We start from the raw sequence: 18,213 nt of genomic DNA on the forward strand, positions 1-18,213 counted from the left end.
GAATCTAAGAAACGTGTGGGCAGAAGATCACGTAGCAGTCTTGTGCAGTTATTCAGCTGAAGCTCCGCGGTGTGCTGCCCATGAAGGACTCACAGAGCAAGTAGAATGAGCAGATACTGTACACTGAACAGGCAGATCAGTCTGTGTGTAAGCCTGTGATATGGTCATGCAAAGCCAATGTTTGTTTATTGGCTGGCCAGCCCCACTTATGGAATCCATAGAGGATGAATAAGGCATCTGTTTTCCTAACAGAACTAGTGCGGTACACATAGATCCGAAGAGCACGGACCATATCAAACTAGACTTCCTCTGGTGAGAGACCAGGTTCCAGGAAGGCTGGTACCACAGTTGGTTTGTTGACCTGAAATTTAGATACTACACTAGGTATATAACCACGTTTAATCCAAAGGACCGCCTGCTCGTGGTGGAATTTCAGAAATGGGGAGAAACATGAGAGCGCACCCAAGTCAGAGACCGTATGGGGCGAAGCAATAGCTAATAGAAACAGAGTTTTAGGGGTGAGGCACTTGCGGTATATCATTTCCAGTGGTTCAAATGGACTGTTGAAGAGCCTTAAGAACCATGTCCCAAGGAGCTATCGGAGGTACGAATGGAGGCTGTCTCCGGAGTAACCCCTAAAGGAAGGTACGCACATCTGGCAAAGGAGCCACCCTCTTCCGGAACCAGACCAACAAAGCCGATACCTGGACCTTGAGAAGTCAGATGAAGACCCATGGTGAGTTCTGCCTGCAAGAAGACTAACAATCTAGGGGATCCGAAAGACCTTGGGATCGTAGTGATGATGAGCACACCACTGGAAATAGGAGTGTCAAATCCGGTGATAAATGCGAGCAGAGGCTGGTTGACTAGCCTGAAGCATAGTTTGAACCACCTCCCCAGAGAAACCTTTGTCTCTAAGGAGAGAAGTCTCAAGAGCCATGCTGTCAAAGACAGACGAGGCAGGTCCGGATGGAGGCAGGGACCTTGGGAGAGGAGGCCCTGATGAAGAGGCAGAGGAAAGGGCTCATCTATGGAAAGCTCTATTAGATCTGTGTACCAATGGCGTCTGGGACATGCTGGAGCCAGTATTATGATCGTGCCGACGTCCTCTTTTAATTTTCGCAGGACTTAGAGATACTGGAGGGAAGAGATGGACCGGCTGAAAGTCCCAGGGGACTGTGAGAGTGTCCACAAAGCTTGCTCCTGGATCTCTTGCCCTGGCCCCATACACTGGAACCTTGTGATTGTGTCTGGAGGCCATGAGATCGACGTCCGGAAGTCCCCATTTGCGTACAAGCACCTGAAAGACCTCTGGGTGGAGAGACCATTTCCCGGCGTGAATGTCCTGTCGACTGAGGAAGTCTGCTTCCTAGTTGAAGACTCCTGGAATGAAGATTGCGGATATGGCCGGGAGGTGAAGCTCTGCCCAGGCAAGAATCCTTGTTACCTCCTGCATTGCTGTCACGCTGCGAGTGCCGCCCGGTTGATTTATATATGCCACTGCCGTGGCGATGTCCGACTGGCTCTGTACTGGAGAACCCTGGAGCAGGGCATGGGCCATCAGAAGGGCCCTTGTAGACAGCTTGAAGTTCCAGGACGTTGATCGGCAGATCCCTTTCCGACAGACCAGCGACCCTGAAAGGAGTGACTGCCTGTGACAGCCACCAAGACTGGCATCCATGGTGAGGAGTGTCCAGTGAGGAATCCAGAATAGTCAGCCCTAGTCTAAATTGGTTGTGTGTAACCACCATGACAGATACCCGAAGAGATCGGGGAAGAATCAAGGTCTGGGGTTTGATTTAAAACTGTAATCTCATCCATTCGGAGAGTATCAGGCGCTGTAGAGGCCTGGAGTGAAATTGGGCATATTCCACCATGCTGAACACTGAGACCATGGAGCCTAGGGTCTGCATTGCTGACTGAACCAAGACCCTGAGACTGCGGAGTAGGTTGCGGATGCGCAGCTGCAAGGTTACAATCTTGTCCTGAGGGAGGAATATGCGTTGTACCCTGGCGTCCAGCAGTGCTCCCAGGTGCTGCATTTCCTGGGATGATATGAGCGAGGACTTGGGCCAGTTGATTAGCCATCCATGGTATTGAAGAAAGGCCATATCCGTTGTAGGTGACTTCTCAGCACTGTTGGGGACTGCGCCAGAAGAAGCAAACCGTCCAGGTAAGGCAATATCCGAATTCCCTGTTTCCGGAGAGTGGCCAACATCACCGCCATGAGTTTGGTGAACATCCTGGGGGCTGTAGACAGTCCGAAGGGAAGGGTCTGGAATTGGAAATACTGTTGCAGAACAGCAAAGCAAAGATATCGATGACAGGGTGCAATAGGTGGGCATCCACGGAGACTATGTAGTCTCCAGGTCGTATACCCAGGACAATGGACCATAGAGTTTCCATACAGAACCTGTGGACCTTGAGGTACTTGTTCAGAAATTTCAGATTCAGAATTTGACTGTATGATCCATTTGGTTTCTGAACCAAAAAGAGGATAGAATAGAACCTCTGACTCTGCTGAGACTGTGGAACAGGGGTGATAACCCCCAACTGTAGGAGGGATAGTATGACCCCAGGCAGTGCTTGTGCTTTGTCTGGGTCCGGTGATGGAGTAGTAGGGAAATACTGTCTGGAGGGACACTTCAGGAAGTAAAGAGCGTACCCGTGAGAGGACCCAGGCGTCTGTGGGTGATTTGAAAAAGTCTGCTTCCCACCCTGGGGTCCCCCAGGAGTAGGCCCGCCCCGTCAGGCAGAGGGTTTGTCCTCTGGCTTTGAAGTTGGATGTCTGGCAGCTCAAGCCGGTTTGGTCTTTGGCTTGGAAGCCTTGACTGCGCAAATGTCTGACCCTTGGTTTTGCCTTGCTGACGAAAGGATGAAGTCCTAGGTCGCGCTGATGATGCTGAAGGCATACAGACTGTCTTAGAGGTAGCCAATTTCTCAACAATTTTGTCTAGTTCAAATCCAAACAGGAGGTCAGTCGCCTGTGTATGGCAAGACTTCCAGGGCCTTTGCATCTGAATCTGCTTTCCAAGATCGGAGCTACACAATGTGGCATGCTGCAATGGAAACAACGGAAGCCTTAGAGGACAATAGGACTGTGTCCAAAACTGCCTCTCCGATGTAGTAGGCTGCGTCTCTAATGTTATTGAGTAGAGACAACTTGTCCTTGGTGGGATCAGAGGTGAAACTTTGTTCAAGGTTGTTTGCCCAAGTCTCTGTGGTCTTAACCACCCAGGCTGTAGCAGCAGCCGGTCTAGCCATTGCTCCTGTGAGGGAGTACATAGACTTGAAACACATGTCCCACTACCTGTCTGTAAAATCCCTAAGTGAAGATGCCGTAGGGATAGGGAGTATCGAACTTTTAGTTAAATGAGGGGAATAAAAATGTTTGAGAAGTTGGTTGGGTGTCTGTTTTTTCCTGTCTATTAGATAGGAAAAAACAGACACCCAACTGACTTTTCAAACATTTGAATTCCCCCCAATGTGTCACATGAGCATCCACCATAGGTGGAGTCTCCCTCTTTGTACAGTCAGCTGGTGGTAGCGGATAAAAGGAGCTGAGCTACTTAGTGACCGTAAATTTCTTAGTAGGCGTTTTCCATGCTTTGTTCATGGCTTCTGCGAAGTGGTCTGAGTGAGGAAACTCTGCTAAAACTACTTTCTGCCGTTTATGCAGAGGGTCTTTAGTACTAGGGGCTGGTTCAGCATCTTCTAGCTGAAGTGACAACTTCACTGCCCTAATGTGAAATTTAGGTGTGTCATCCACGGAGGAGAGGGATTCAGCATCTGAAACCTCAGCCTGCTCAGCACTAACTAATGATTCCTCAGAATCAGAGAAGTGGGTAGATTGTGAGGAAGGCACAGGCTGCTTAGAAGTAGAGATACATTACCTTGACCCTGCATCATGTTTTGAAAAGTAGCCAAGCTCTGTATAGAACTAGAGAATGAGTCCAACCATGTGGTAGGGACGGGTGGGGCTGCAATTGCCTGATAAACTGGCTGTAATGAATGTGGAAATCCCATAGAGGGATCCATTGAGGGCTGCAGTGATCTGCGGTATAGCCATAGGGGGAGCCACGGGCTGCAGGGAGGAGCAGCCCAGGGCGGGAAGACTGCTGTGGAATGGTGCCCTGGGCTGGAGTATGGGCCACTTGGGAAGCGCTGATCTCCACTATGCTGAACTTCACCACGGGTTCTCCTGACCTGTCTGTGTACCCAGCACCAGTGTACATTACAGCCGTGGTGGTCTAGTACGGCCGCAGGGAACACTTAATGGTCCGGGAGCACCTCAGCGCCGCTAGCTCTCTCCCTAGGACGTATATGGACTGCGCTATAAGCGGGTCCAGCGAGCGGGTTATCCGCCTCACCTGTACCCCAGTGATCCGTCTGCAGTCCCAGGTGTCCCTGCGCCTTTGCTAGTGAAGGAAGTATGCCAGTTCGGCCGAAATCACGCACATTGTTGTGGCATCGTGGCCCGGGGGGGAAGGGGGGGATTGGAGCATCAGCACTGGCTTCCTGTTGGACTGCCAGACGCTGATTGCTCAGTAAAATGTTAAAAATGTAAAGAATAAAAATAAAAGCTTGGGCTGCAGTGTGCAGCCTTTGTTCACTGTGACCAGCTCCATGCGGACACCGAAAAAAACTGATGTTCCTGAGCATGGGGGCGGGGTATGAAGGCAGAGGAGTCCACTGCATCCTGGGAGCCTCACAGAGCTTTATTACTTGGTGCCAGTTCTGATCTCCACCAGATCATACCCAAGGTTAATCCTGTGGAGACCATGGACCCCAAAGAAGAAAGATGGATTTTCTGTTGGTTGCTTTGTGTTTTAAATTGTACAAATATAAGGGTAAAAAAGCAAACTGCAACCTATTCAGGCTTTATAAATCCATACTGTCATTATAAACCATAAATACACTAAATGGCTGAAAATAAGTGGACAGACACACACACACATGCTTGTTGAAGATTTCATTCCAAATCAGTGTCATTAATATGGAGTTGGTCTCCCCTTTGTTACGAGGACAGCCTCAGCACCTGCAGGAAGGCTGTAGATTTTATGGCTGTGGGGATTTGCCTCTATTTAGCCACAAAAGCATTAGGGGCATATGTATCTAATAATATCTGCAGGATATCCTCCCAAAATGCCCATTTTCATGGGGTACCCACAAATTTTAAGGATCCCTTAACTGTATATACATGGGACCACGTGATTTTCAATCACAGAGGTAGCTCCCATACAGATAGCAATGGCCGCTCACACATGCACAGTCTGATGACTGCACAATGGCATGACCAGCCCCAGGAGCAAGAAGTAAAGTGATTGTATTAACAATCGCTTAGCTTTTACCATTGCAAAGATGTCCCTGCATGTTTATTTTAATATTTTTTGGAAATCCATGTAATAAATTATATTTGTCAGGTCTAAAATCTGATAATAAAAAGGCCTTTTCTGATGCTTGGGAGTTGAGGCCTGGTTTGCTGTCGCTTTCCAATTCATCCCAAAGGTGTTCAGTGAGATTGAGGTCAGGGTTCTGTCAAGTTCTTGCACAGCAACCGCTGCAAACCATTTTTTGATGGACTTCACCAAGCTGTTGTCACAGCTGGAAACACATCGTTTCTAGAATGTCACTGTATGCGGTAGCAATAATGTTTCATTCACTGAAAGTAAGCGGCCCTGGCCAAGCCATCAGCAACAGACCCAACTATTATTCCTCCTCCACCAAATTTACAGTTGGCAATATGCATTTGTGTTCTTTCGACATCCACCAAACCAAGATTTGTCTATCAGACTGCCAAATAATGAAGTGTCATTCACCCCTCTAGAGAAAACATCAGCTGACATTTGGCATTGCAAATGGTGATCTCATACGTGTGTGCAGATGCTCAAGCGTGAAAAATCAATCCATGAAGCTCCCAATAAACAGTTTTTGCAATGATCCTGCTACCAGAAGTAGTGTGGGACTCCAGTCAATGTTGCAACAGATCATTTGTCTGTGATCTTTTGTTGCTCCTAAACGTTTCAATTTTACAATTACACTTCGGGTGGGTACACACAGGGTGGGTGCTAGGGTGTTCGGCGCCCCCCTGCAAACGATAAATTTGCGCCGTCTAATATCCCACAAAGGGTCAGCGCGCGCAGGGAAGGGGCATGGCCACACAATAGTACCGCCATTTAAAATTACGCCACACATACCACAATCTTATTCAACGTATACGTAATGCCCCACTCATAGTAGTAGCATCCTTATACGTAATGCACCCCAGTAGTAGTAGCGTCCTCATACATAATGCCCACCCCAGTAGTAGTAGTGTCCTTATACGTAGTGCACCCCCCAGTAGTAGAAGCGTCCTTATACGTAATGCCCCCCCAGTAGTAGTAGCGTCCTTATATGTACTGCACCCCCAGTAGTAGACGCGTTCTTATACGTAATGCCCCCCCCAGTAGTAGTAGCGTCCTTACATGTAATGTCCCCCCAATAGTAGTGTCGTTATACGTAATGCCCCCCCAGTAGTAGTAGCGTCCTTACATGTAATGCCCCCCCCCCAGTAGTAGTAGCGTTCGTAAATGTAATGTCACCCCAGTAATACCGTCGTTATAAGTAATGCCCCACCTGGGGCGTGGCTAGCTGTACACTGAGGTGGACGTGTGGCCTCTCAGCTCCCGCATAAATCAGCGAAACAAGCCTGTCTAGGCCACCCCACACCAATTTGAGGGCCATCTCCCTGCATCCCTTACCCTATGGCAGCTACCCGGTGCTCGCTGCGGAGCCGGCGGGCGCTGCCCGTGCAGGTTGCGGCCTGTACCGGGCTAGAAGCCGGGGACTCGCGTATCCCAGAAGTCGGACCGGAAGCCGTCGCGGAGGACCTCGGATGCGCTGGATGCCGCTGACTCCGGCTGCACTGTGCCTCCTCTAGGGTGACCGGGAGGTCGCCCGGCCCGCCGCCACAGTACGAAGCAGAAGGGACTTGGAGGAGCGCTCGCTCATCCCTGCGAGCGGCTCCAACATCTTCCGGCCGTGCCGTACTACAGGCGCCTAGACCTGCCTCTCTCCCTCGGGGGATACTCATCGCGGACGACCCTGGCTGACCCGTGACCACCAATCCTACCGTGCTCAGCCCCATTGGCACGGCGGCGGGACCCTCTCCTTCCTGCTGCTGTGGAAGGCCTGGACGGAGCAGGGAGCAGGTGAGTGGACACCAGCACCACACTTCCAGTCGCATTACTGGTAAGGTGTCCTCCCCTGTATTGCTCCCAGATACATCTCCTGCTGACCTGCCTACAACCGAGGGTCTTCTAATTACACACCTTGCTGCCCCCCCCCCGTTGTGGTAGTTATTTGTGATCTGCAGAAATTCAGCAGCAACCCGCATTTTTGGCGCAGTATTTCTTTACACCAAAGCTACCCTGGGAACCGGGAGACGGGAGCCACACTACCGGTGTTGAAATACAGTATACTGGCGGTGTGGTGAGGAACTCTCCCTCCCCTCCCCCCTCTTCACGACCGGGGCGCTACACGCTTACACCGGCTTGCTACATCCCCCTTTACATACAGCTCCTTATCAGTTTTACCGTCTACTTTCTCCATGAGAGCTGCTGTGGGCGAGTTGCAATTATTTCATGCATGTTTGCCGTCTTCGCAGTGATGTAACTCTCTAGTCTCTCCCTCTCACTGATGTGACCCTCATTAAACTACTCTCTGCGCCCTTTACTATTGCTTGCTTTATAAATTTGTCTCTGGCGACCTCATATGGAAAAGTTCCTGGTGTCCACTCCAATGTCCTCCTCTGGTCCTGCTTCAAGCGCACGTGAGGACATCTCCCATAGAAATTCTTCGGATTCTGACTGTTCCACCACCCGTTCTCGTTCCCAATGAAAACGTACTAACGCTACGGTCACTAAACAGCCTAAAATGAAACCTACTGATGTTGCTGCGGTTCTCGGGCCTCTTCTAGATGAAAAGCTGGCGGGCCTCAAAGAGGTCATAGATTCCTCCTTGACCCAGCTAACTCAACATAATGGCCGTTTGGATGAAGTCGAGCAGAGGGTCTCAACATTGGAGGATGATCTACAGTCTGCACAGTCCACTATTGAGGCCCAAACCAAAGAAATTAAAGGCCTCACTGATAAGCTCGACGACTTGGAGAATCGGAGCCGGCTAGCCATTGAAAGGGCTCATAGGATTGGCCCTGAACGTAAAGACTCTGCTGGACGTCCTCGCCCTGTTATCATGAGGATCCTAAACTATGCCGATAAATCCAAGCTCTTAGACCACTACCGAAAGTCAGAAGGTCTCCTCTACAAGGGTGAAAGGTTGCTTATATTCCAGGACTTTTCCACTTATGTCGCTAACAGACGCAGAGCGTTCGCTCCGATATGCAAACGGCTGTTTGAAGATAACGTCAAGTTTTCACTGTTGTATCCAGCTCGCCTTCGAGTCTTTATCAATGGAAAACCACACTTCTTCGATGATCCATTGTCGGCAAAAGCCCATTTGCTCACCCTGACACTTGACTGTTGATTCCTACTTAAAGTTTGCTCTTCTCTTCAATTGCTATTGTTTACAGGTCACACAGTGTTAGGGGCATGATGTCAGCATGCTATTTATGCATGCTGGAGGCTACACCTCTAATTGTTTCATGTTTACTAGTTTGATGTCTTTGTTTGTTTGTCTTGCCTGAGGGATGATGTGTTTCGGTCCTCCATGGGTTGGCCCCTCCTTGCTCACTGGGAAGGGGGGGGCACCACTTTACCTATACAATTTTGATATTTTATTCTCCATCTGCGGGGGTGGGGTAGTATGACTGACCATGCTGCTTCTCAACCCTCAGATCCGGCAGTCACCCCACTTTTTGATTTTAACATAATTTCTTGGAATGTAGAGGGTCTTAATAGCCCCATTAAACGTAAGAAGGTACTCGCCCACCTCTCTCGTATGTCCCCTCAAGTTGTGTTTTTACAGGAGACACACTGGGTGCGTGATTCATCTCCGTCATTTAAGGCCCCATGGATAGGAGAGTGTGTCTCCGCTCCTTACACCAATAAAACCAGAGGTGTTGCCATCCTCTTTCATAGGAATCTCCGATTCTCGATCCTTAAAAAATGTATTGACCCTGAGGGCAGATTTATCCTCTTAGATGTTTCTATTGATAACATGGTATACACCTTTTTGAATCTTTATGCACCTACTGGATATAACAACCTCTTTTTTGCAGATGTTCTTCAGAGAGTTCTGTCTTGGGGCGGCCAAAATGTAATTTTAGGGGGAGATTTCAATACAGTCGTCGATCCGTCCATGGAGAGGTCGGGGGTGAGTACTAAACAATCCGGGCCCTCTCCTAATCTTCTCTCCTCTTTTTGTTCCCAACTTGCTTTATTAGACCCTTGGCGTATACATCACCCCCTCCAACGGGACTACTCTTTCTACTCACACCCACACTCCACTCATTCTCGCATCGATTATCTTTTCTTATCTAAACACCTATTCTTCAAAGTCTCTCACACTTCAATTAAGGATATTATTATCTCAGACCATGCCCCCATAACTCTATCCCTACATTTGGCTTTACCCCAAAGTATTTCCAAATGTTGGAGGTTCCCAGCATATCTCTTACACTCTGAAGATTTTTTACTATATCTTAAACACACCTGGCATAACTGTTACTGATAACCTGGATCAGGAATCCAATACTCCGCTTTTTTGGGGAGCCTCTAAGGCGGTCCTTCGAGGCCACATTATTTCTTATATTAATTCTAAGCGCAAGAAATTCAATACTAAATTGCAGAAACTTAGTACGGCTCTTACGCTTGCTTATCGCATTTACAAACAATGCGATAGCCCCACTCACAAGGCCCAGATAAGCTATGACTATGGCAGGAAGAGGTTTCATAGATGGGGGAATAAGTCCGGAAAACTCTTGGCTAATTTAGTCAGAGGGCCTCGGAACAAGACTTGGGTTGATTCACTACACAGTTCTGGAATTGTTCTTTCTGATCCTACCGACATATGCTCGGCTTTTATGCGTTTTTACAAATCCTTATATACTGCGGGCACTGATAATGCAGTTGATGGACAATCGTTTCTAGATGAGACACCTGCCGAAGCTTGTATCGGAGGAGAGGGACTTGTTGGACGCTCCTATAACCGATGATGAGGTTCGAGCCACCATTAAGTCCCTTCCTAATGGAAAAAGCCCTGGCCCTGACGGCTTCAGTGCCGAATTCTATAAGATGCTAGACGCTGATATCCTCCCTGTTCTAACGCGATTATATAACCATATCCTTACGACCGGGGAGACCCCCCTCTGTTTTAACGAGGCGAAGCTTATCGTGCTTGCGAAACCTGGTAAGGATCCCACCCAGGTAGGGTCATACCGCCCTATCTCACTCCTCAACCAAGACTTTAAAATCTTGACTAAAATCATGGCTAATAGGCTGCAGACCTGCCTCCCCCGTCTCATTTCGCCTGCACAGATGGGCTTTGTCAAGGGTAGACAATCCACACGGGGAACACGGGCGGCCTTAGCTGCGATATCTTACACTCACTTCAGTCAGGCCAAAAATAACATTATCATAAATTTAGACGCAGAAAAGGCATTTGATAAGATTGTCTGGCCTCATTTGAATAGAGTACTTACCCACCAGGGTTTTGGCACCTCGTTCTGTAATTTAGTGCAGACTATATATACCAACCATGTGGCGCAGGTGCTGGTCAACAATGTGACATCCTCCTCTTTCACATTAGAAAGAGGCACCAGACAAGGATGCCCTTTATCTCCCCTTCTTTTTAATTTAGCATTAGAACCCCTTATACGACATATCCTGTTACACAGAGACTATAGGGGCATTGCTGTTGGCACGCAAGAACTAAAAGTAAAAGTGGTGGCGTTTGCCGACGACCTTCTCCTTTTTATGTCTGACCCTCACTGTGCAATTCCGCAGCTAATTGCCATAATTGATCGCTTTTCTTCTTTTGCAGGATTCTCTATTAATTATGGAAAGTCGGAGGCGTTGGCTATGTATGGACGGGCAAGACTGGGATGGGGGAACACTTTTCCCTTTAAATGGGCTACTACCCATATAACTTTTCTAGGTGTCGCACTCCCCTCTCATCCTTGCCATCTATATAGGCTCGATATTACCCCGGTCCTGCGTAAGATAAGGACCGAGCTTGACGTTTGGCAATCCCTCCCTCTTAATTTGCTGGGACGATGCAACCTGTTTAAAATGGCCAGCTTCCCAAAACTTCTTTATATTCTACAGATGACCCCTTTATTATTGTCTAAACCGGATCTATCTTCTCTGAATGCTTCTATCTCCAAGTTCATCTGGGCTGGCAAGCGACCTCGGATTAGTATGAAAAAATTATCCCAAACAGTGCTTAGAGATGGAATCAACCTACCCAATGTTAATACAATCTCGCATGCCTCCTCCGCATTGCTATGGATTGGCTTGGAGATAATAACTACTATACAGATTCTGTTCTAGACTCTCAGCTCTGCGCTCCTTTGTCCCTCAGTTACCTTCTCCATGCCAGACCCTCCAAATTGGCCTTGCATATAACTACCAACTTGTTGCTATTCCTTATCATACAGGCATGGAGAATGGCGAGGAAACCTCTTAAACTTCAGTATTTCTACTCACTTTCATTACCCTTTGTCGGTAACCTGGAGTTTCAGGAGGGGGTGGGGGGGGGGGGCATTACAGCCCTTCACTGCCTGGTGCTCCTATCGTATCCGTAACCTGCGCAACCTGTATAATACTTCTCGCCTCCCATTGTCTTTCGCGGAGGCAAGGGATAAATATGGCTTGCCCCCTCACCATGAGTTTGCCTATTTCCAGGCAGTACACTATCTTAAAACTGTTTTGCCCAAATTGACAGGGGTCGATTTTCTTAATTCCTTTGACACACTTCTCCAATCGGCCTTCTATTCTATTTCAACCATATATGCATGCATTCGTATTGAAATAGACCCAGACACGGACCGTCCAGAACTGTCCCAATGGTCCTCCCACATTTCAACGGTCACCCCTGATTCCCTCTTAAACCACTTTCAGCTGACTCTGAAACTTATTCCTGCAAGCTCATACCAAGAAATGGCCTATAAAATGCTCCATAGGGCATATGTTTCGCCTAAGCGCCGACTTTTAATGGGCATTTCGGAAGATGCTAAATGCACCAAATGCTTAACGGATGAGGCAGATCTCTTCCACTGTTTCTGGGATTGCGCTTTGGTATCACAGTTTTGGCATGAGGTACATCACTATGGGACTACAACCTTAGGCATATCTTTCCGTTGTACTACCGCCTGGGCACTGTTTGGATGTTTGACTGACCAGCCGGACATCCCTAGGTTTAACAAAAGACTGCTCATGATATTATCAGCAGCTAGTAGGAAAGCAATTTTACAACAATGGATCCATAACATAGCCCCCACTCTTTCGATGGTGACTTCTAGATTATTTTTTCTATTTACCATGGACTGGTTGGAGGCCTCTATCCATAAGGAACGGCTTACCCCTGCTCTATTTCAGTGTTGGGGTACCTATATTTTGACACTTCCCTTAAATACTAAACAGGCAATTAAAAAATGTTTCCAATCCACCTCATGGTATCTCCTTCACACTATAGACCATCCTAACCCCTTGGGCATCTAAATACTCTACCCCCTTCTTTCTTCTCTTGGTCCTCTCTCCACCTCTTTCTATATCCTGTCGTCTGCCGGGTTGATTGGGGGTCTGAACCCCTGCTTTTGGAGATAGCTCTGTGGACGGATCGACTGCTCGTAACTCCTATCTGGCAGTGTGTATTATTTTATTTTATTATATTTTAGTTATTGTGTTTATATCTGGAGATTTTGATGTAATATGTCTATGCTGGTGGAGAATAACGGTTTTATTTGTCCACTTTTTATTTTCATTTTTCTCCATTTTTACAAGTTAACCACATTATAAATTCTCCGCCTTTACTTGTTACACATATGTTCTCTATATTGGAATGTTTAAAGGTTTTATGTGAGGAAAAGTTTGAAAATATGTTTTGATCTCTCCTTGATCTAACACGAGATTGAATATTCTATGTCTTACTATCTTTTGGCATGATGACCCTTTGTCCACCCTGTTATATAATGCTGGTTATTATATTCTTTGTCTCGAAATGCTGGATTCCTATTCTGTACTATGAGAGATTATAATAAAAACATTTTTGAAAAAAAAAAGTAATGCCCCACCCAGTAGTAGCGTCGTCATACGTAATGCCCCCCCCAGTAGTAGTAGCGTCCGTAAATGTAATGCCCCCCCAGTAGTAGCGTCATTATGCATACTGCCCCCCCAGTAGTAGCGTTGTTATATGTAATGCCCCCCCCCCCCCAGTTGTAGTAGCGTCCATAAATGTAATACCCCCCTAGTAGTAGCATCGTTATATGTAATGCCCCCCCCAGTAGTAGCGTCGTTATACGTAATGCCCCCCGCCAGTAGTAGCGTCCATTATGCGCACGCACACACACACACACACACATCCATATATATATACACACCCACCATACACACACACCCACACATACACACCCACCATACACACATTTCTCTCTCACCCCCCACTTACCTAAGTCTGGCTGGTTGCCACTGTAATTGCTCTCCAGTTTCCCTCTGTACAGCATCCTGGTCATGTAGCTCCGCCCCTTTTATCCCGTGTAGCTCTGCCCCCTCCTCTGATCCGTAAACAGTGCTGTCACACAGGTGAGGGGAGGGAAGGAGGCTTTTCATGCTGCCAGTGCCTGTCATACAGTGACAGCAACAGCAGGGGGGACAGGACGGCGCAGCAGCAGGGAAGGGATGCAGAGAAGGGGCAGCGCCTCTCCGTCCCAGCGCCTCCCTGCACTGCATCCCTTTGCTGAGCAGGTAGCGCGGGGCCTGGATACACACTTGCATGGTTTCGGGTGATTTGCCATATCGGAATGACAAATCGTCTACATCGGCAGTGCTGCACAACCAACCAAAAGATATGGACTGTGACCCAGTGCAGTGTAATGAAGGACAGAACAAGGTATCATTCCATCGGGCTAGTGTGTACGGGCAATCAGGGACGGTCAGGACAAAGGGAAATCTCCCTGGCCATCATCCCAATTGCCTCTCAGCCTAACGTGCACCCACCCTTACTAGGGCAGACATTGAGAAATTGACTTGTTGGAAAATTAACATCCTGGAGATAGTTTGAATGAATGCTCGATTTTATCCACCTGTTAGGTATGGGTAGTGTCAACATACTCAGACCATATATCGTACATAGTCATCTGTTGTATATACTTTGTGTCCTATCATTTAGTGCTGTAATCATTTTCTGCAGAATGCTGATCTTAGCTTTCATGAGAGAAGGGATTCATTAAAGGGTCTGTCCTCCATCAGCCTAAACAGCGCTTCCAGGGCGTAGACAGCTTTTGGGCAACATGAAGCTTGAAAGAAAGTGGGATGTGATGGGCGAGCAGTGGCATTGGTCAAATAATATGCTGCTCTGTCCTGCAATCTCACCTCCCTCCTTCAAATCTCCTAAGGCCCAGCTGCGTAAAAATCAAGGGAGAACAGAGAACCCTTTAATACTGTATATCCAGTGGATACCTGACTATAAATAGGCATATGGGGTTATGCATAGAGCTGTTCATATTCATGGGAAAAACATTTTAAAGACATAAAGAAACCTATGAGTGCAGAGGAACTTTGTAAATGTTTCTATTAAAACATACTTTTTAGAAACTTCTTTTTAATCCTTTAAAAGTAGATGGTGGTGATTTGAGGGGAGAGGGTGATTTATTTACTTAATTTTTTTTTCGTACAGATGTGTCCTCATACATCTTTGCTGCAGTCACGCCAAACAGTCCCTCTTGGCACACCAGGTTGCATGATAATCTGCTAGCGTCAAGCGTCTTTTTTGCCAAATATAGGTCTTATTTGCAACGCAATGCATCTAGGACACACAAGAAGACTCTGCTGATTAATTGGATATGACACTTGTATATCTGTGTGCGACTGAGTCTCTGAATCGTACACGTAGAGCTACAATGTAGCAGCTGCAGCTTTTTTCCAAAACAAGTTCTGTTCCACTCCGTGTACAGACTGTACAGTATATCACATTAATCAGCCCAGTCTCCTTGTGCGTCCTAGTCGAATTGTGTTGCGACTAAGATGCATTATCTGCAAAAAAGATGCCCACTGTTAGCAGAGTTGCATGTGACCTGGAGGCTCACTCACGCCAGGCTTCTTACAATGCATGGAATATTGAGGCTGGATGTATTAGGACACATCTGTAAATAGTCATTCATTCTCAATTAGCTTAACACAGGATAAGTCCTATTTAATGTGAAATTCAGATCATGTCAGAAAAAAAAAGTAACAATTACCAAATAAGATATTTTTGTTTTTCAATAAAAGTAGTGTCAGTGGTTCCCAAACGTTCTTGAATCACAGCTTCCTAGAGTATCAGCATTTACCACACCCCTAGTACAAAAATATTGAGAAAGAAAAAAAATAATCATCAAATTAAGTAAATTGTGTTTTTCAGCCTTAAGTTCATTAATATGGTAGTGGACAGGCTTGCACTACTGTTCGTCCACTTATTTTATGATAGGCAAAACCAGTGGCTGGTGGCTGACAATCTGGTGGCTGACAATCACATTGACCATAAATAATTTTATTTGGTCCTGGCCCACCAATCCATGGCAGCTCTGCAAGTGTCCCATGATACCCAATTTGGGAACCCCTGTTATATGTAAAGAAGATATTAACTACCCCATAGCTTATTTTACTAACTACAAGAAGAGGCTATGGAGGTGTAACCTCATATACAGTAATATGAAATACAGAGGATAATATTGAAGTTATTTTTCTAATTCCTACACTTTTTTAAAGCAAGACTACTTGTGTATCTGATCACTTTGGTACTGCCAGGTTTGTCTGTTCTAGCAATTTAAGAGAGAAGAGATCTAAAAACAAATGTAGTTATAGCAAAGCATGAGGGTAGCACAGTGGATAAATAGAGGATGATGGGAGAAAGGAATTGTGGTGTCAAGCTTGTTTTGGAAGGCAGAGAGTTAAGGCCCCCATCCACTAGTCCGATTTGGGCAGTTTTCTTCAGATTTCGACACATCTGACCGTCATATCTGAAGAAAAGTGTCACATTGGATGGCTCTTCCGATCCAATGCTCACTCCCGTGTCAGATATGTCTGAACTACAGATCTCTGAGGCTGCCCCAACTATTTATCTGAATCTGAAGAAAACAGGTGCACATCGGATTGTTTTTTTTTACTTCCGATGTATCTGATCAGATTCATCTGAAGCGTCACTTGACTGGCATCTCCCTAGCCACTCCCACCCACCAAGAGGGGGAACAGCGGCAGCAGCAGCATCAGATCAATCACATGTAGCATGTGTGCATCAGATATATCTGATGCGATCTGGCACATGATATATTGCATCAGATATATCTGAAATGAATGTAATGAAAATTAAAGCCAGGGTCTGATCCAATTCCCGGGACGCTCCCGGGAGAGTTCAAGAGAAATCTGATGCTACCTGCAGTTCAGACAAGTCTGAGTAGTGGATGGCCACCTTTACCTGTATTCATCCTTGTTCAAATAAGTCAGCACCTCATCAAACTTATAACAATATAACAACAGTTAGTACGTAGCTATGCCTGACACATTCAACTTACAGTACCAGTGTTTTCTCTTTATAAAGAACAAATGTTATTGAATGCTGAAATTAGTAGTATTCAGTCTCCCTCACCTCCAGATGTGTAAACTCATAGTTGTGAAGGAAGGACAGCCCAATTACTGGCACCAATAGAAATTCCAGTCGAAATGTGTCATTCTCTGTGCTGTAAGTCTTGCGGAACTTTATGTAGATTAGGTAAACTGTGATATATGCGCAGATAAGGAAGACGACCTGAGGAAAAAGAACGGTTTTGGCATCAATGTTTGTGGTTATTTCCTGAACTTGACCTACATAGCTGCAACAATAGTTCATTGAATCAACAAGCTTGGCCAAACAGTGGATTCTGTGCCTAGCAGGGCAAGCTGAAACCTGCAGCTTATTGCCCGCTTCTGGTCCATGATATGGAACAGCGAATAAAGATAATCACCTTGTTCAGTCTTAAGGCCCCCATCCACTAGTGCGATATGGGCTCTTTTATGCGATTGTGAAAAATTGCTGAGACGGATCGCATGAAGTGTCACATCTCATGTCCTTTTCTTGCGATGCGAGGCGCGTTCCCATGCACATCGCAAATTATATGGACTCACCATAATATTTATCTCAATCGCAAGGAAATAGGTGCAATACTGTACGTTAAATCGCATGCAATAAATCACATGTAAAAAAATACACTCAAGTAGCAAATCGCAATCGCAGGGCTCCCAGGAAGCTGTCAGCCAGATTGCAGGAAAAAAGGATTCAACTCATTGCTGAGATAAATCTCGCTAGTGGATGGGGGCCTTTATTCTACTGTAGCAATATTAATAGTAGAATTTTGAATGCCAATAGTTTCGATTATAAGAGAGTTACAAACGCTGTTAATCTAGAAATCCCCATGATTATCAACAAGTAGTAGTGCCAGGCAAACTATTGTTAAACAGGTGCTTTTATGTTCCGCTGCCATATATATGTGTAAATTAATATAAAAACGTTTACACTATTTTTTTTTCTATTGCGTTTAAACCCAAAGAACAAAACCGGTTATCAACATGTTTGAGGACTATATTCATAGAGGGATTGCAAAACAGTTCTATAAGGTAAGCTTTTGCTGGTAGTGGGTATTACTGTGCTGTACTGAATGTATAGCATTAAGTATTACATTAAAAGGGGTGGTCTTCAGTATGCCGACTGTCGGGATCCCGGCGCACAGTATACCGGCGCCGGAATCCCGACATCCGGCATACCGACACTTTTTCTCCCTCGTGGGGGTCCACGACCCCCCTGGAGGGAGAATAAAATAGCGTGGCGCGCTCAGCGCGCCAGCGTGCCCGCAAGGGGCTCATTTGCGCTCGCTGCGCTGTTGGTATGCCAGCGGTCGGGCTCCCGGCCGCCGGCATACCATACTACACCCCATTAAAAGGGCTTGTCCAGTTCAGGGTTCCAAAGCACAATTTCTCTAACGTCCTAGTGGATGCTGGGGACTCCATAAGGACCATGGGGAATAGACGGGCTCCGCAGGAGACGGGG

At 46.6% G+C, this 18,213-nt stretch overlaps 1 protein-coding gene across 1 annotated transcript in view; it reads right to left on the reverse strand.

The window, feature by feature from the left end:
- Positions 1-18,213, reverse strand: part of KDELR3 (KDEL endoplasmic reticulum protein retention receptor 3) — a 69,272-nt gene that overhangs the window by 8,507 nt on the left and 42,552 nt on the right. The window contains exon 3 of the mRNA XM_063940539.1: positions 16,780-16,938. Coding sequence (XP_063796609.1) covers positions 16,780-16,938 — 159 coding nt within the window. The remainder of the gene's footprint in view (positions 1-16,779; positions 16,939-18,213) is intronic.

This window comes from Pseudophryne corroboree, chromosome 9 (assembly GCF_028390025.1).
Source record: "Pseudophryne corroboree isolate aPseCor3 chromosome 9, aPseCor3.hap2, whole genome shotgun sequence".
NCBI classification, from domain to species: Eukaryota; Metazoa; Chordata; class Amphibia; order Anura; family Myobatrachidae; genus Pseudophryne; species Pseudophryne corroboree.